This window comes from Rhododendron vialii, chromosome 4a, assembly GCF_030253575.1.
Source record: "Rhododendron vialii isolate Sample 1 chromosome 4a, ASM3025357v1".
Classification (NCBI taxonomy): Eukaryota; Viridiplantae; Streptophyta; class Magnoliopsida; order Ericales; family Ericaceae; genus Rhododendron; species Rhododendron vialii.
In genome coordinates this window covers 11999014-12018250 of record NC_080560.1, presented here as the reverse complement: position 1 = coordinate 12018250, position 19237 = coordinate 11999014, and the positions used below count along the sequence as shown (strand labels likewise).

At 38.4% G+C, this 19237-nt stretch overlaps 2 protein-coding genes across 2 annotated transcripts; both read left to right on the top strand.

The window, feature by feature from the left end:
- The first annotated feature begins 2360 nt into the window (after positions 1-2360).
- LOC131321786 (uncharacterized) lies at positions 2361-8116 on the top strand. The gene is made up of 6 exons (XM_058352734.1): positions 2361-2585; positions 5311-5424; positions 5522-5783; positions 6103-6217; positions 6343-6504; positions 7896-8116. Exons 1-6 carry the CDS (start codon positions 2484-2486, stop codon positions 7930-7932), a joined length of 792 nt encoding a protein of 263 aa, XP_058208717.1. The 5' UTR covers positions 2361-2483; the 3' UTR covers positions 7933-8116.
- A 3017-nt stretch (positions 8117-11133) lies between these two features.
- Positions 11134-19105, top strand: LOC131321785 (protein trichome birefringence-like 43). Its single transcript, XM_058352733.1, has 5 exons — positions 11134-11533; positions 14610-14781; positions 16789-16964; positions 17189-17347; positions 18606-19105. The coding sequence occupies exons 1-5, from the start codon at positions 11214-11216 to the stop codon at positions 18901-18903; spliced, it is 1125 nt and encodes a 374-aa protein (XP_058208716.1). The 5' UTR covers positions 11134-11213; the 3' UTR covers positions 18904-19105.
- Positions 19106-19237: the final 132 nt, after the last annotated feature.

The following is a 19237-nucleotide window of genomic DNA, read 5'->3' as shown; positions in this document are numbered from 1 at the left end:
ACAAGTTTGAACACGGTAAAACTCGGCTCGGCTCATTTACAGTCTTAAGCCCCACTTTAAAATCCGTGCAGAATCTGTGTGTGCATTGGCAGTGTAAACAGACTTGCAGCAATTCTTATTCAGTAATGCTACACGCACAGCAAATGTGCACAGATTTTGTGCACAGATTTTTTGTGGGGCCCACTACGGGTCCCACACAAATAATTCGAGCCGTTCATTAAATGTAAAACATTTTTTCAAAGGCCCCCGTAAAAAATCAGCTCAATCCGATACTCATAGATGCTTGATTCAATCATTTAACTTTTCATTCTAATCTCAGGATAATGAAAAGTTAAATGATTGAATCAAACACTTATAGATATCGGATTGAGCTGATTTTTTGCGGGGGCCCTTGAAAAAATGTTTTACATTTAATGAACGGCTCAGATTATTTGTGTGGGACCCGTAGTAGGCCCCACAAAAAAGCTGTGCACAAAATCTGTGCACATTTGCTGTGCGTGTAGCATTACTGATTCTTATTTGAATCCCCTCCTTATCATGCGAAAATCCTATATGTACCGGCCAAAAATGTAGGAAAATCGTATCGACGGCCGCGCGCGGCCGTCTCCGGCCACCGGACAGCCGATTCGAGCCGTTCCAAATTTTTTTTAAAAAAAACCGAGACATGAAAAATAGGATGTTTAGATCAAGCACCCTACACACATCGGATGCCGTTGATTCCCGCGTTGGGCCGCTCGATTTTTTTTTTTTTTAAATTTTTGAACGGCTCGAATCGGCCGTCCGGTGGCCGGAGACGGCCGCGCCCGGCCATCGGTACACCGTCGGTATGGAATGGTCGGTGCAAATAGCACCGCTCCTTATCATGTGAGGTTATTCGTAATCAGCAAGAGGACGTTATAAATAACTTTTTGTATTGAAAATTTTTTCATTAATCCCGCAGAGGATAACCCCTCACCTCCCTTAGATAGGGGGTTGGTGGGCCCTACCGATTTCTATTAGCCATAAATTTTTTTGGAACCTTATTTTCGTGCTCTATTTTTTATCGATGGCACTCCAATTTTAACGTAAAATTACTAATAACTTCATAAATAAAATGGAACTTTATTTTCGTGCTCTATTTTTTATTGATGGCGCTCCAATTTTAACGTAAAATTACTAATAACTTCATAAATAAAATGGATCGCATAAGTAAAAAGTATATCGTGAATATCAATTTTCATTTTTTTTTTTGTAAAATTTCACCGATCTCTGATTATCTAAATCTCCTCAAACTAAACTAATGGCATAATACCTAACATTTGTTAATAAATAGAATAAGCTAGAGTTGAGGACAAAATCAAAGACTAGGAGAAAAATGTATTTTGAAGCGTATTTTTGTTTTTTTAGAAGCTAAATTTAACACAGTTAGTTATTTAGTTAGGGATGTTATTTTGGCACTTCATTTTTATTTTTGTTTTCTCATATGATCAAGATACAAAATGGAGTGACAGTGATTAAAACTGGAGTGCCAAAATTAATTTTCATTTAGTTTGAAAGCGTATTTTTGTTTTTATAGAAGCTAAATTTAACACAATTAGTTATTTAGTTAGGGATGTTATGTTGGCACTCTACTTTTATTTTTGTTTTCTCACATGATCAAAACACAAAATGGAGTGACAGTTATTAAAACTAGAGTGCCAAAATCAATTTCCATTTAGTTAATAAACGAAAGAATCATGATAATAGTTTCAAAAGCAGAGGAGGTCAGTGAAATTTAATCTTTTTTTAATATCTATTAGCCTTGATTTGAATTCTTAATTTTTTTTAATATCTATTAGCTTTTATTTGAATTCTTAATTTTATAAAGTTGGACAAACACTGTATTTATTACTCATTTGGTCCATTTTTAAGTGTCCCGCTTTGTAACTTTAATTTATTAAAAAAACATCATTATTACACATTTCATATCAACTTTTACCTCAAAATGGAATCTAATTTTAGGGGCATAATGGGAAATGTACACACTTTTATCCGCTAACTTTACAAAATGAACACTTATTAAGGGATAATAAAAAAAAATACTGGACATTAAAAAGGAGACAGTGGGAGTATAAAAATGATGTTAGTTGGAGAATGGAGGGTTTCTTTCTATTTATAATCGGACGTCCGAACCAACATGTGCAATGTTTCTTTTTATAAGCAACCAACATGTGCAATGTTAACCACATGATTAGACATAAAATCAGATAAATTTGTCTTATAGCTATAGGTTATTTATTTATGTCTTATTTGGATGGTGTTTTAAAAAATTTTAAATAATAAATAAAGAGAGAAATTATGATAATAATCAGGATAGGAGCAACCAGGGAAGAGATTGAGAAAACGACACGAGGATTTCCAGAGCCGGACCAGAAATATCTTTATCGCATGACATTCTTCTACGAACACTTGGAAACATTCGCTTCCTCTAGTTTTGTGTGAATTTTGAAGAGAGAGAGAGAGATATGGAGAGTCAGGTGGCAAGACGGAGGATGAGCACAATCGGCGGCCACTTTGCTTCTGCCGCGGACGATATCTCCGGCTCTGCAACCCAAATTTTTCCCCTGGTAAATAAACATGCTCCTCCCAAGTTTTTTTAGTATTCTTTTCCAGACGATAAAAATGGTAGGTGTTAGTTGTTACAGTCCCTCAACCATGAGAACTCAAACTCTGGACCTCTCCCTCCTTTCCAAGAGAGAGCAATAAACCAACCACACTAGGTATGGTGTCTGTACTCCTCTCCTCAAGTTTGGCCGTTTGGGCTTTAGGAGCTTAACCCTTTCTTTGATTCTTGAGGAAACTGAATTATGTCAGCAAACGGATACCAACATTTTACCTATTTTGCAGCATTCTCTAAGTAACCCAACAACCGTTTGACTGGTTTACGTCTACTAATGTACTGTTCTTGACATTTTGCTTCTAGTTTCATGAATCAGGTGCACTTCGAGCGTTCCCTTGTGACTTTTTTACTAGCTTTAAATTCCTACGTTCCTTTCTTTAGGTAGTACGTCTCTTTGCTTTTGTTTAGGATTTGATTGGTTTTCCTTTTTGCTTTTTCTGGTACAAGAGTTCCCTGTCTATTTCTGTAACCCACATAACTCATGTAAGTAGTCACCATTGGGAATATGGGCGGTGAGGATTGGAAACAGACCTATCCATTAGTAATATATGCACAAAGTGACTATTCTTAGAATACCACTTCCACTGTGGGGTGGTGTTTGATCTAGCTCTCCTTCGCATCTCAGGTTCGGATCTGGACCTGAGCTCCGCCGCCTGACCTATGCTTGCAAGGCAAGAACCACCGTTAGCGCCTAGTCTGGCCTGTGGCGACCGAGAAGGCAATCCGATGGTTAAATAAGTCTCTGAGGGAGAAGGAGAAGTAACCAGCTCAAGTATTGAGTGAAATGGCGCGGCGTACCTATTGGGGTTTCTCCCTTTGCTTTTTTATAGAGACCTCTTAGCTTGATGCGTGTTCGGCACGCGAGGTAACCGCCTCGGGTTATGTCACGTATGACATACGATTACTGTTCACATGCATGAGATGCCTTCCGAGTTTGCACGCGTTCGGCCACGCGTGACAACTGCTCTGGCTGATGTCAGTTGTGACATATGGAACCAAACGGTTATCACAGATGTCAGGTTATACCGGTCGGATTCGAGTCGGGTTGATTTGAAATAAATGGCTCGGATATGGTGATCGGGCGGGACCAAGTAAGAACTGGTTGCTTGACGCAAAGATACATTCCGGATCAATGTCCTGATTCAGCCCAATTGGTGTTTTGGCTCGGCCCAATGTGTTACGGTTCGGCCAATATATGTGTTCTGGTTGGGACAATGAGTGTTCTGGTTAGGACAATGAGTGTTTAGGCTCAGTCCGATTGGTGTTTTGGTTCGGCCATTAAGTGTTCTGGTCAGGCCCACTACAACCATTGAAACAATGGCCTCCCATACCTCCAAGAACCGAGGAGCTAAAGGGTTACTCTCAGAACCCAATTTTTTTTTGTTGGGAAAAAACCTGTAAAGTGTTACTTTCAGAAGGATACTTTACAAACAGGACCTGAATCATGGACAACCTTTTTTGGATTAAAACCTAAACATTTGGTCCAACTTCTTATCTCAACTTATTTAGTAGGCAATGCCACTATAGTAAGAAGGAACATGATTTAGTGTCATTTGAATTTTCAATTGCTTTGATTCGAGGCATAAGCATTTCAATCATTTAGGAGTGTGAAATATGGAGGAAGTCTTGGAGATATGTGGAGAACCAAATGAACAGTTGACAGAGTGCAGAGTTAAGGCTTTTCAACATGATTTGCATTGATAATCATGATAAGTTTGTGGTTTGAGCTGTTGAACATGATATCTTTTAAAGGAGAGTTTTAACTATCACGAGGACTGCAAAATGGCACTTGTTGGTATTGTATACTCCTTCCATGTGAAGTAAACATCTAAACGACTATGCCCAAGTAGCTCGTGGAAAGAATTGGGCATGACTCAGATATTATTGGCTCTTTGATAAATCCAATTTATCAAGACCTGTCAGTGGAATAATGGGCCTCATGATTCATGTGGATGTCCGCATGTGGTTGTTCTCTTCTCTAATGCCTAGGTAAATAATGTGTCTCATAATCGTCTAAAAATGTGTATTGTCGTACTTGGCGCATGGAATTCGTGTTCCAAGTTCAAGCTAATTCGCATTGAGGACTGTTTAGTTAGCCTAAGCATCTAGTGGTACAACATAAGTAAGAGGTGCATTCGATGTCCTGCCAGTCCTTGCTTTTCAGGGCTGCAAATCTAGGGTTAGCTATTAGAGTGGTCTTTAAATGGGTGGTGAATTTGCAGTTGAAATGAGTTTGAATTGGGAAATTGTAATCAAGTAGCTGCGCCCTGTTGTGTGTCTGTGATGACTCACATGGAAGTTATGCCCCATCATGGCAGATATTAAAAGGATTGTGGATTGCCTTGATACTGTCTTTGGATGGGATTTACAGTAGGCAAACAGAACAGCTCCTAGGTGGCTAGGAATTCTTTCACACTGTGGCTCGAGTTTTGGCTTCTTCATAGAAGTTTTATGCGATTTCAGATTTTAACTTTGCTTTCGTTGATTACTAGTTCTCTTGGTAGCAGGAATGATAATTTTCTTCCTTTGGTTTTACTTCATAGTAGTTTCTTTTTTTTCTTTTTGGTTTTGCCATTGAAGTGTACGAATGTCTCCATTATTTAAGTTGTCTTGTTTCAACCCTCTCTATGGGTGCACTTTACTTCATTCATTTCTTTTTCTTCTTGCCACAGAATTGCACTAGTAGTTTGAACTCTATCATACAGAGGCGCGACAATATAATGCATTTTGCTAGGCAGGGGTCTAGCTCTCAAGCTTGTTTCATGAGGCAGGCGTCAACAGATCAGGTGCTTCAAACTTTTCAGTCCTCGTTTTGTGTGTCACCAATGTTTTTTGAGTTACATTTTATGCATTTCTCGCTGGGTACTTATACAACGTTTTCAGGTTAGCTCTGCTCAGTCAGGTGTCCCTCTCAAATCCACTAGTTCTACAACTGAGGGCTCTTCCAATGCCTTTGAAGCACCTTTGTTTTCTAGACTAACTAGTATGCAACCAAACTTCCCCAATGCTACTGTTATCCAAGCTGTGGTGCAAGATTGCAAATTACCCAGAACTGAGCCTCCTAAGTTTGCCAGGCCACACAGAAGTCTTCGCAGGCTACATCAATCTCCTTCCAGGAAGAAAATACATCCTTTTGGATCTAGTGGTAAGGAATTTTGACGTCTGAATATGTGACATTTGATGCATTCCCCCCGCCCACCCTCTTTTCATTCTTGATTCTACACCAACTGTTGAAGTAATGAATTGAAGATGAGGCTCTGGATGTATGCGTATTTCCACCTTTGTTTCCAGCAGTGTTCTAAAAGTCGGCCTCCTAGCGCCTAGGCGGGGACTAAGTGCCGACTAGCGCCTAGCGATTTTTAGAACATTGTTGCCAAAGAGGAAGATTGTATGAGATTATGGACTCCTTTGGCATGGATCCAAGTTGGAATAGGTAATGCTTCTGTTGTAACATTATAATACAGGATTTGAGTGGTCCCCGAGAATGGATGTTGCAGAATCTAGACGCAGTTACGTTCTTTTGGTAGAACTCCCAGGTGTAAGTATCCATGATATCAGAGTGGAAGCAAGTGATCAAAGGTAAGTGAGTTTTGCTTTCCATTAATTACAAGTGGATCAGAATTTCTGATGTACCAAAAGAAAAATTGCAATTGTATCTCAATATTGGCCTCACGAGCGGTATCATTTGGTTCATTTCCTAACAGCTTGACTGTGATGGGTAAAAATTCAGACCAGAGGGGGAGAGCGGTACATTCAAAAGACAGTGCCTCTGGATTTCACAAGAGGGAGATTTCACATGGACCATACCAGGTTGTATGGCCACTGCCCAGTAATGCAAACAAGGATGATATCTCTGCTGAATTTGTGTAAGTCATAGGCTGGAATCCTTTCCTTCTTCTTGATACCATTCATCATTCTATGGATCAGCGGCACTAGGAATTCTTTGAAAAGTTACCCCATGAATCTTGGCATCTCGGGGAAAATAGTTTGCTAATTATATGGTCCCCTGTTTTCGTGCCTTATTCGACCGCTCATTCGCGTTGGCGGTGGTGAATTCAGCACGGGCATTTTTCTTCTGGATTTTGTTGGAAGACTCAAGTTTAAGGAAAGACTTAAGATGAAATTTAGAAGTTAGAACAAAAAAGTGAAAATCCCTTTTGTAGGTAATTTCAGCTGCATATGATGTGTCAAGATTTGAGTGGTAGGATATCATCATAACCTAAGAAGCACGAACACATCTATCGACCTCGTGTTTCCGTCTCCGACATGTTTCGGTCATGGACATGACACTCTCCGGACACGTATCAAACGTGCTTAAATACTTGCCCTTTTTTTTTTTATCATATTCTTTTACTCAGACACATTGTGGATACTCTATGACACGTTGGCGACACTCGTGAAACATGTTAGGGACACTTTTTTTTTTTTTTTGTGGCAAATGTGAGAAGTTGTATTCAACTGAGAGGCGAAAGCCTACACAATAGAGAGAAATCCCATGGGGGCAAATGTGCGTCCACAGACCAGACAAACCATTAGATAGGGCAATCAGAGCACAGTATGTGCAGCCCTACTTCAAACTCGCCTAGCGAGATCAGTTCGCAGGAAATAAAGCCAATACCAAGCACATGACCAACAAACTACCGGATTAAATCCGGACATAAACCGGACTAAATCCGAACAAAAACCGGACTAAATTCGGACAAAAAAGCGAAATAACACGAAAAGAATATACTCCCCTCCGTCATTGAGCAGCCCTTCTCTTGCCTAGCCCCCTGCCGATCAAGCTCCTAAGTCGGCGACCCATGAAGCCGCCGACGACCACGTGATCTATGCTTCTTAGATCATAAAATGTCCGTGTCGTGTCGTGTCGTATCCGTATCTGTGCTTCTTAGATCATAACCTTGTGTAGCTTGACATCGATCGGTTGAACTTTTATGGTTCGATAAACCTCTGCTCTCTAGTTCCGAACAGGCAGCATGTAATTAAGGTTCTGGGCTTGGATTAGAAAAGATATGGATTGTTTCACTTCAGTCCTAGTTTCCTATGCTTACTTTCAAAAAAATAACTGTAGAAAAAAATCCGGCCAAGTAATAACTGGCGTTAATCATGCTTCTTTTGTACTTTATTCTTACTAATAATGGGCTTGTACTTGGCATTGAAGTGGATGGACTTTATCGCAATTTCAGATTAGTTTGGTTATTGGATATTACTATATTTCTTGGAAGAGATACACATACTAATGAGCATCGTTGTGCAGGGACGGACTTCTTCGAATAACCATTCCTAAACTTTAAGAATCCCACGGTGGAGGTGTCCATATGCGTCTATGCAGATGAATGTATAGTGTTAGATATCATGTTCTAGTTTCTTATACACGAATATGTTACCCCTTCTTGGGCTACTCTGGAATGTACAAAATTTGATAAACAAATTCGGTCGGCTGAGAGGTGCTCTAGCTAATATCGTATTCCATGGACAGCAACGTTGTTGGCTAGTTGAGTTTTAGTTTAGACACAATCTCCAGTATAAATTGTCTGGGTGCTCTAAAGCTTGTGAAAACTGAAAACTAGCTTAAACTTATGTTTGAGTCTTGGATTTGTGACACGAAAAAATACAGAAAGGCGAAAAGCTGGGTGGATTAAACGGTTGATGAGTACTTTGAATTGCGTTTTCAACTCGGAACGAATGCAGTTACAGTACGGCTGTATTCATTTTTTTAAACAGAAAAGAAATTTCATTATTATGAAACCATAACAATAGGAAAAGAAATGCATTGAAAGAGTCTCGTAGAGTATAATACCCTCTTAACGCTGCCAACTCCTAAAAGCTTATCCTACCCCTCAGCCTTACAATTTTTTTTGTATAAATAAAATAACAAAAAACAAATACAAAAATCAGGAAATGAAGTTAACAAGATGCATGACTATTGTATTCATCATTGTCACTCATTTAGGTCCATCCATTTTAGCAGTTCAAACAAAAAATATCCATCCATTTTTGCTGCATAATAGGCATAAACATGACTTTGGGCCTAAAAACTGGACCACACTCTCAATCAGTAGGATGGGGACTTTGGGGAGACTATTAAGCCTGGTTGGGAGGGTCTGTCTCGAATCCAATAGATAAGTCATTGTTTTTTGGTGCACAAGAAAGAAAAATGGAAACTAGATCGCCTCATAAGACACTTATGCCAAATCCGCCACTAGGAGGTGTCCTTTATCTCTCCCGAAGGAGTGGCAAGGGACACCATATATGTGGTCTTGGTCCACCCCATTCTAGCAAGTCTGTCCGCAACACTCTCCCTCACACTCAGCGTACTTTCAGTTGCCTCCAATAGAACTCGGCATTCACTAGCCAGATTGTCGTGCATAGAATTTGGAGAAGAGCCTTCCTCGATCATTTGCACAACAATTAGAGAAATCTTATTCAAATAAGTATTATTATGAAAGAATGACCTATCACATATAGCAGAAAATAAGTACTTAAAAATTAAGAACCTTAGTGGAACGGAGCCTCAACTTAGACGGCTAACATCTCCTAGTCTCTTATCATTTCCAGCCCCATAAGCAAACCCCACAAATTCTGCACGTGGATCTTCTCGTAATTCCCAATCATCGATAACCCTTTTTCCTCATAGAAAACCCCTCCAAATCCAGCTGGACCGGGGTTTCAACAACTGCTATCATTTGTGTTCAATTTCAGCTCACCTTAGTCAAAAAATTACCGGCACCTGGAAAGGACCGAAGAAACATTTCTCAATTGTCTTGGATTAGCACTAACAAAGTTCATGAAATTCCTTTGTTTTACTTATGGCATTACCTCTCCTTAGTCAACAATTGCCTGGGTGAGTTGGTAAATAAAGTTATCATCTTGACTTTCATCAAAAAAAAAAAAAAAACTTATGGCATTACCTTTTCATACACGGTTTTACACCTTATCCTTTTTCGCTTCCCTTCAGGACAATAATAAAGGACCAATTAATATCCTCTCAGTGAAAAATCTTAACTCGAGAGATTCTTTCCAAACGATAAACCGCATCATTCTCTCTCTCTCTCTCTCTCTCTCTCTCTCTCTCTCTCTCCATAGTACACATGTGCCAATTATTTCAAAAGGAAATGATTTTAACATTCTTTTTTTTTTTATTTTAAATCTTTTGTTTCTATTCATGTATAACCCCAGCTCATTACAAAATTAAATTCTTTCCACCTCCACCATCGCCGTTGTGGTTCCCACCGTGCGTTTATCGTAATAATCCGAATCGTTCGTCTTGTATGACCCATTGAGTAGTGTACTCGTGCAAAAAAATCAACTTGATAGGATATCGATACATCTATCAAAAATTGAATTTTGATTTAGAAAATGAATGGTTTGATTCTGTCAAGTTAAACTGTCCATAACTGTCTATTTTATAAACCAAAATACAAATTTTGATACATCTATCGACGTTCAGTCAAGCTAATTTTTTGAAAGAGTGTATTACTCTACGGGGCCCTGCAAGACGAACAATTCATATTACCAATAAATGCATAGTGGAGCACACAATGGCGGTGGTGCGTTTTCACCACCGGTGAAAGTAATTTAATCTGTGATTCAATTTTTTTTATTTTTTTTATTCAATTGTTAATACATGAAAGCTACATATGTAATTATGTACATAGATAAAGATAAAGGATTAATACAAGGAGAGTGAAAAAATAATTACCATTTCAATACATAAACAACAAAATGAAAGAGAATGAAAATGAAAACCGAACTAAACTCCCTTAAAAACAAAAAAACCCAATAATGTTACGGACATAAATAGAAATATACAAAGTAGTAGGAAAAAACAATGTGCCAGAACGTTTTTTGATTTGAGTGAGCTCCGTACGTATCCGTGTGAAACCAATGCACATGAAACGAATTTGGATATATTTGTGTCTGAATCTGTCGCTTCAATTGCTAGCCGAATCACTATTTTCGTCCCACCTCTTCAATTCAATTCCCTTTTTGTCAAAAAGATGTCCGACTACTCACACAGATTTTCTGTGTACAGATTGTGCACAGTCATTGTGTGGGGTTCACTATGGGTCCCATACAAACGATCCGAATCGTTCAATAAATTTAAAACACTTTCTCAAACATTCCTTTATGAAATCAGCTCAATCCGATACCTATAGGTGCTCGATCCATATATCTAAACTTTTATTCAGAATTGAAGATCTAAAGTCAGAATGAAAGTTTAGATGTATGGATCGAGTATCAATAGGTATCGGATTGAACTGATTTATTTCGTAGGCCCTTGAAAAAGTGTTTTAAATTTCATGAATAGATCGGATCGTTTGTGTGAGACTCTTAGTAGATCCCATATAGTGATTTGTGCACAATCTATGCACAGAAAATCTGTGTGAGCAGACTTTCCGCAAAAAGATCACTCCTCTCCCAGATACCAACACATATGCACACACACGTACATATATATTGCGGTTCTTAATCTTTTCCTCCACTAAAAAATCACTCACAACGTGACCTCGAACTACCTTCTCTCTCTCTCTCTCTCTCTCTCTCTCTCTCTCTCTCTCTCTCTCTCTCTCTCATGGGCAGTTACTCATTTGCAGCCCCTGCAGCGCTGGTCCTGGTCCTACTCCTCCTCATTCCCTTCTTCTTCTTCAACCAGATACATGGGGAGTCCTATGACCGCATTGATAATGGAGCACTAGCAGCAGCAGGTGGGTTCGAACCCAACGGCGCCTGTGATCTGTTCAAAGGGAGTTGGGTGTACGATAACTCGTATCCTCTGTACGAAGCAACGGCGTGCCCGTTCGTGGAGAAGGAATTCGATTGCCTGAAGAACGGCCGGCCGGATAGAGACTACCTCAAGTACAGATGGCAGCCCTCTGGATGCAGTTTACCAAGGTACTGTGCTATTTCCTGTCATCCTTTCCTGTCATCTCATTTCTTTGTCATAGTTGAAAAAAATTAAAGTAAACCCCGTCTTATGTGTTTTGTTCTTTTTATTTTTTATTTCTAAATTGTTGTTAGATTTGCTAATATTTGTTGAAATAATCATTCGTTTCGACGAAAAAAGTCAAAAAGTAAAAAATTATAAAAAAAAAAAAGTTTCAAACAATAAGCTGTTTACAAGAATGCACTTATTGTTTGTTCTTAATTGTATGCATGACATCTTGATGATTTTCATTTGTTTGAGCCCGAATCGTTTGTCACATTACGCGTTTTTAGTGCTTTTTGAATTGCATTATGCAATTCTCTCTCCGTCGGATAATCTTGATTTTAACTTTTCTGATTTTTTTAATTAAGGACGTAGTAATTGCATTTAGACTTTTTGTTAAATTGAATTGAATATGCCATTAGCTTTTTAGATTCTATAATTTTGGGAAGCATTAAATTTTCATCTTTGACTTTTTAAAACCGCTTGCGAATTTAGTACATTCCCAGAGGAAAATCAAAATATGAGCCAGCGATTGAATTCTAGCATGAATGGAACAAGTCATAACCAGAATGAAGATCTAGTAAATCAAACTTTAGATCGATGGAGCATTTTTGGTTAAGGTGGTAGAGTGTAGTTTTGGTCAAATAGTTTTTTTGTGGTGAAATATGTGTCACACTGCCAAATACTAGTTATTTTATTTATCTCAAAAGTTAGACGAAATGTAATTGATAAATAAAATTGGTCGTTGCTTGGTGAGTTAACATTGAATATGTAGTGATCTAATAAAAAAATAATATGAAAATGTAGTTTTGTAAAAAAATATAGTTCGGAGTATATAATTTTCGAAGCTGGCTTAGGCCCCGTTCCGCTAACTCAAATAAGTACGTACGCTCATTTTTTGAATTAAGTGTGATGTATTATGAAACAATGATTTGTCTCGTAAAACAAAAAATAAGTACTTAAAATATCTCGTAAACCAGAAATAAATACTTAAAAAATAAGAATCTTAACAGAACGAGTTAAAGTCTAACCTATAATGATATTCTCACTGGGAAACAAAAAAATCACCATATGTCAGCCTCATATTTTCCATGACACTTCAAAATATAATTGGGTCCACTTTTGCTCCCTCCTCACATGTTCTATTTTAGACTTTTTCTTCCTCTTTTTTTTTTTTTTGGGTCATTTCCGCCATAAAAAAACAATCATCATAAATGACACCCATGAAATCTAATGCAAATACCACCGCCCCACATAGAAAAAGACAACACACAAAATCTCATGCAATTACCACTAACATAGAAAAGTTAAATCAGTACGTACTATTCCTGAAACAGTGCTGCAATATTATGATTGTCGGCTTTAATTGGTTGATTGCTTGTCAACCATGTTGTATGTCTACGGCCTTGAGCATCATATGATTGCCGAGGGTTTTAGAGTACTGCGATCTCGTTGGGGCGTTGTCTTCGATCTTGTTGCAATTGGTAAATAAGATATTCAGTGGATTAATAAATTCTTTTTTCGCCATTCCTAAAGAGAAAAAGTGCTGCGATATTTCTCTCACAGGCATTACAGGGTGGCTATAATTTGGAGATAGGCTCCTCATAACTGTGCTTTGAGATCAGGGACCCTGTACGTACAATTTTTCTCACCACGTAACAATTCTGAAGGAATTACGTTACGCGGTTGAATTGGAGTAATTATTCAGTGTTCACGAGATTATGTGACGTTGCCTGTGTGGTACTTCCAACTATTTATGCGGTAGGGACACACTATCATTTACTTTTGTTGAGTAGTTATGAGATACTGAGTGACCAACAAAGCATGGTGACAATCTTTTATTTGCGGGTGCCATGCGGAGTACCACCAGCCGGTGAATTGATATCTTACCATCCAAACATCCCACTAATTACCCAAATGGAAATTGCGTGCACACAAGATGGCTTCATGAGGAACCACACGTAAAACCAAATCCAGAATATCATCATGTGGTGCCCAGCTAGCTCAGTTCAGTTGGATTCTCTCCATCCAATCATTCACCACTACGTACGTAAACGTGGGGACTACATTTTTCCCTTTGGCCAAGTTTGGGGACAACTCTATTATTAATGTATAGTTGCTATATATGTTTCTTTCAATCCATCTTCTTTTTTTTCACGACGTAGAAACCACCCCATGATAGGGCCGTATCGGACCCATCCATGCAATGTAAACTTACGGAGGAACTAGTGTCTCCAAATGAAATTGAACCCTTTTTTTTTAAAAGGCAAAGCAAACATTTTATTAGAAGAAAAGATGATTCCAACCAAAAGTTGGAAAAACACCCAAAGGGCCGAAAGCCCAGATAATACAATGAAGAACAAACACCCAAAGAGCCAGAAAGCCCAGATAAGACATTACAGCCCAGCCCAAAAGAAAACCAAAACCTACCCTAGATCTCAACCCGCCCCCACCGCCGGACAACAACTCCGCCAACCACCAAGCCACCACTGGCCACCTGACAGAGCTGCAACCTGCACCCAAGCACAACCACAAAAGATCAGACCACCGCCCACCACCCCCCAGATAAGACATTACAGCCCAGCCCAAAATGAAATTGAACCCTGTCATGTTGCAGGCGCAAATTCGCCCTTACCACTTGGACAATCCAAGGGTGGTCTTTCAATCCACTTTTGTCAATGAGTAATGTATAATTTTTTATGATAATTTGTCTTGAGATTTTCGATATGCGAAGACACATACAAAAGTTCTTTACATTTGACAAGTAATTAAAAGTAGTAAATATTTTGGAAATTCATTAAATGCAAAAAAAAACTTTAGGACATCTCAATTTGGAATGGGAGTAACGATGTCCATTTCAACATACATTCACTACCAGCCATGAAAAATGATTACAACGTTCACCCAATCGAACCAAACACGGCCTTAGATTGAATATTATCGTGCTTCCATGAAAAAATGGTTTTTCACGTTAGTGGACCCCTGCATGCACAAAGACGAGCTAGGACTACTTGAATCAACCTGATCTGTTCATACATATAGGTTTAATGGTGCAGAGTTGTTGTGGAGATTGAGAGGGAAACGCCTCTTGTTTGTAGGAGACTCTCTGAGCCTCAACCAGTGGCAGTCACTCACTTGCATGATTCACGTGGCAGTACCACGGGCCAAGTACACCTTACAGAGGACTCAAGGCCTTTCTACTTTCACATTCCCGGTGAGTTAATTATCATCCCTCTCTGCATTAATTAAGTTCAATATGCATGCATGAACAAATTGGGGTTTGCCCAAATGCCCGTATCTCACGTAGGCCAAACATTTTCAAATTTTGGGGCAACTGGAGGGTTAACCCTGTCGTTAGCTTCAGGGCTCCAAAATTAGTCGTAATGCGTGCAACCTAGCTAGCCCGGACATTTGATTATTTAAAAAAATAAAAAATAGATAAATTGTATCTTTTATATATAGTTTACTAGTATCGAAGATACTCTATGATCCTAGAATTGAGACTGGCAAAATTGTTCAGTAAGAATTTGTTAGGTTTGGCTTTTGACGGGAGTTTGCGGTAATGAGTGGAGAGAGATAGATAGAGAAATGAAAGTAATAATTGGAGAGAAAATGTAATGGGGACCGTATGCAGTTAGAGGGATTGGATTACTTTGAGACCCAAAGCGAACAATAATTTATGTGTGCATGGGGTTCAGAACTTCAGTTGTATAGAGACCACGTTGCCAAATGAATCAGGCTCACCAAATTTCCTCTATGCCAAATTTCTTATCTCAATCCTGAAATAGTAAAACTGTTCATTTATAATTGTCACTAGAATCAACTATACATGGAGAGCTAATTTTCGACTAGAACCAAATTCGAATTTCATCTGACTTACCTATATCTTAATTAGTATTCTCTCCGTCTCACTTTGTTATGCCTGTTTTCTTTTTGGGACGTCCCAAAAAGTTGTTTATATCTCTTAATTTACAATATTTTATAGATTCAGTATGGAAATATAGATATATTGTTTAATAGATCTCAATTAATTTTTTTAAACAAAGTCTTTGAAATTATAAAAAATATTATAAATTGTGAAAGATAGACAATTTTTTGTGAGGCGCCAAAAATAAAACAAACACAACAAAGTAGGACAGCGGGAGTACTATCTTTGTGACTTGTTTGTTACTACTATTGATTGTCGGTCCGAAATGACCTGTAATATTGCAATTTCTCATTACCAAATTAAAGAAAAAATACATGTGGCATGTTTGTGTGATGAAATGATGTAAAATCGTGGGTGGGGTGAATGATAGAGATGGCTTCGTCATGAAGTGGTTTTTCAAACGATAGAGACTTGACAAATAGTAGTACGGCCAAGCATGTTTTCTTCTGTTTGGTACTCAAGGAAAAGAAAGAAAAATTTTTATAAAAAAATCCTTTCATTGTTTGGTTTGAAAAGAAAAGAAAGAGAGAAGAAAATAAAGATTTCAAGTTTAGTGAATAGTACTCCAAATTTTTCCTACCATTTTCCTCTTATTTTTCTTCTCTTTTCCTTTCTTTTCTTTTTCCTAAGTTCCAAACGGAGCCTTGGTGAGGAGACCTTGGGCTATGTTCAGAACTTGTGAGAGAAATTTTTCTTCCCTTCCCTTGTTTGGTTCTTCAAAAAGAGAGAAGGGAAAATTTCAAACTCAAGTTCAAATTTTCTCTCATTTTCTTCTTTAACTTTCCTTCTCATTTTCCTCTTAATCATTTTTCTTTCTTTTCTTTTTCTATCCCTGAGTTCCAAACACAGCCCAGGGGAGTGATAGAGTACACACTTACAAGACACCGACATACATATGGCTGAAATAATACTTGGTTGAATTTTTGTTACTAGTACTACTTTTGAGGGGAAGGTACAAGGAATTGGGCCAAGAGGTTTTTGGTCCAACAACATCAGGAGCTCTACTTAGATTTGAGGATAAAAGGTCAGGAGCTCAATTTTTTTAAGGTGTTAGTCTAACTATTCTAACAATACTAACTTTTGCCGGGGAAAAAAAAATAAAGGTGAAGGAATTGGAAAAGAAAAGTGGGGAAGGAGGAGGTGTCTTTATTTTAGAAAAATGAATCGATATTAATAAAATAAAATAAAATAAAAAACAGTTATCATCCTTTTCAAAAAAAAAAGTCATGAAACCCTAGTTGAGCACCTTCTGTGAACGCTGACATCTACGATGGACGCTTTTTAACAATGCAGACGTACAACGCTTCGATTATGTTCGATCGCAATGCTTTCCTAGTTGATATCATGAGCGAAGAAAGTGGACGGGTTCTCAAACTTGATTCGATCCAGAGCGGCACAATGTGGAAAGGGATGGACGTATTGATATTCAACTCATGGCACTGGTGGCTTCACACCGGAAGGAAACAACCGTAAGAATCGATCAACAAATCCTGTTCTGAAAAAAAAAAAAAAAGCATCCGATCGAGACCCAACTGTCTCTCATGTTTTTATTTTCAATTGTCTTTGAATATTTTTCGAACAAATCTGAGAGTAAAAATTTCCACCCTTTTTATATCACTAATAAAAATTGGTTTCGGAGTTTTTCAGGAAGTAAGTAAATTAACTAAATGTTTTTGTACTGTGCGTGTTACAGATGGGATGTTATTCAAGATGGGAGTGCTGTATACAAAGACATGGTTCGTTTGGTTGCCTACGAGAAAGCTCTGAATACATGGGCCAGATGGGTTGAGTCCAACATTGATCCTACAAAAACCAGAGTCATTTTCCAAGGTGTATCGCCTGATCATGCCAAGTAAGTGATTATTTAGTTCGTTAATGTTGTGTTGGGATAACAACAATAGGCCATGTTTCGCTAAGAGTAATAAATACTTATTTTTTTGAATTTAAAGGTAATGTATTGTGAGAAAATGACCTGTTTTGTAAAACGAAAAATAAAGTACTTACAAAATAAGAACCTTAGTAGAACGGGATTGAGTGTGGATTTTTTTTTCTTCGACGGTCAAGGTATCCGGGTCAACTTACATGGGTCTCAACTAATCTCCTTTCATGTCCGATCAAAAGCAGGCCATCTACGTCCAAAACTAACGAATTCACAAAAAATTATTTGCTTGCGGCCTGACCCGGAAGATCGCACCATAATCAGTTGTGTGGTGATCGAGCAAACTAACAACCAACCAGACTATCTGTTGAGGGTATGTAGGAATATAGATATAGGGAAAAATGGATAGGATCATTGAATACCTTTTCCAATGCAAAATCCTAATACAAAACAAGTTTGCCAAGGGAAAGGATGAAAGGGAATCAAAGTTATGTAGCAATTCTTGCTTATATATGTTAGTAACAAACAAACAATTGGATGTTTTGACAAATACCTACATCAATTTTCTTTATTCATCTAAAGAAAAAGAAAAAGCATCGTTTTTTTTATATCAATGAAGTTCTTTTTTTTTTTGCTCGGCAATGAAGTTCTTTTTTTATGCCAAAAATATTGTTGACGGCTCTAACCCGAACACCGAGTAAAGAGAAATCTCTTGTTGAATCCCTTAATGCCAACGTGGATAGCATGCCTCACCGGACTAGAGAGGGAAATAGTCAAGGTGCACATAAGCTGACCCGAACACCTTAGACCGTCGAACAAATAAAAGCCAATTACTATTGCACCCTGTTCGACCTCGCCCACTTTACCCAATGCCATTAAATACGAAATGAACATGAGAAAATAGTTTTCAAAAAACTGTTTATATTTTTGGGGCAGCTCCTGTCCAGTGTTAAAAAATAAAAATAGCCTCTAGTCCCATCCAATTTTGCACATTTGTGGGTTTTTCTTAGACTCATAACAATTCCAAACGATATCCGATCAATGTGATTTTTGACGTAGCCAATATTCTTGTTGAGTTCTAAAAAGTGAATGGTTTCGATCATCAAAATGGGCGAAATTGAACGAGACCGGGGGCTTTTAACAATGGACAAGAGCTGCCCTGATGTTCATGTCCTCATAATTACTTATCCTCTCTTCTTCTTCCCAACACTTCTTTTCTCTCGTGTATCAGTGGAAGCGATTGGGCCCAGCCGAAGGCGGACTGCAGAGGACAAACCCGACCCGTGGCGGGCTCAAATTATCCAGCCGGCCCCCATCCGGCAGAATTGGTGGCGGAGAAAGTGTTGAGAGCAATGTCCAAGCCAGTGTATTTGCTAAACATAACACCCCTTTCCCAACTAAGGAAAGATGGGCACCCATCTGCTTACGGGCTGGGCGGCCACAGTGGGCTGGACTGCAGCCACTGGTGCATCGCCGGGGTTCCCGATACTTGGAATCAACTCCTGTATGCAGCCCTCATTTCAAGATAGACCATTCTTTTTGAGTAGTGCTAGAACCACACGCACGTTTGCACGCAGAAGTGCACAAACACATTCACAACGTGTGCGAAGTGTGTGGTTTCTGGTTCTGGCATTTTTATTGCTTTCTTACCAAAACAAACAGTGATTTGTTTGTTCTTTCTCATACACAGTGAATAAAAGCATCTTGGAGCCGCAAACGATTGTTTAGCCAATGAATTGTGAGAATTTGATTAAAAAATTAGTCTTGCAGTCCACTTTTTTTATAAACTCTGTCCAATGTTTTTTTAGTATTTATCTTGGGTGTAATTTGAAGCACCGGAAAACGAATTTTAGAATGCATTTA

Excerpts from the sequence above, each read along its gene's own strand:
- LOC131321786 (XM_058352734.1), top strand. The coding sequence starts at position 2,484 with ATGGAGAGTCAGGTGGCAAGACGGAGGATGAGCACAATCGGCGGCCAC. Across the intron at positions 5,425-5,521 it reads GGCAGGCGTCAACAGATCAG|GTTAGCTCTGCTCAGTCAGG; the intron begins GTGCTTCAAACT and ends CAACGTTTTCAG. Across the intron at positions 5,784-6,102 it reads ACATCCTTTTGGATCTAGTG|GATTTGAGTGGTCCCCGAGA; the intron begins GTAAGGAATTTT and ends ATTATAATACAG.
- LOC131321785 (XM_058352733.1), top strand. The coding sequence starts at position 11,214 with ATGGGCAGTTACTCATTTGCAGCCCCTGCAGCGCTGGTCCTGGTCCTA. Across the intron at positions 14,782-16,788 it reads TTTCTACTTTCACATTCCCG|ACGTACAACGCTTCGATTAT; the intron begins GTGAGTTAATTA and ends TTAACAATGCAG. Across the intron at positions 16,965-17,188 it reads CACACCGGAAGGAAACAACC|ATGGGATGTTATTCAAGATG; the intron begins GTAAGAATCGAT and ends TGCGTGTTACAG.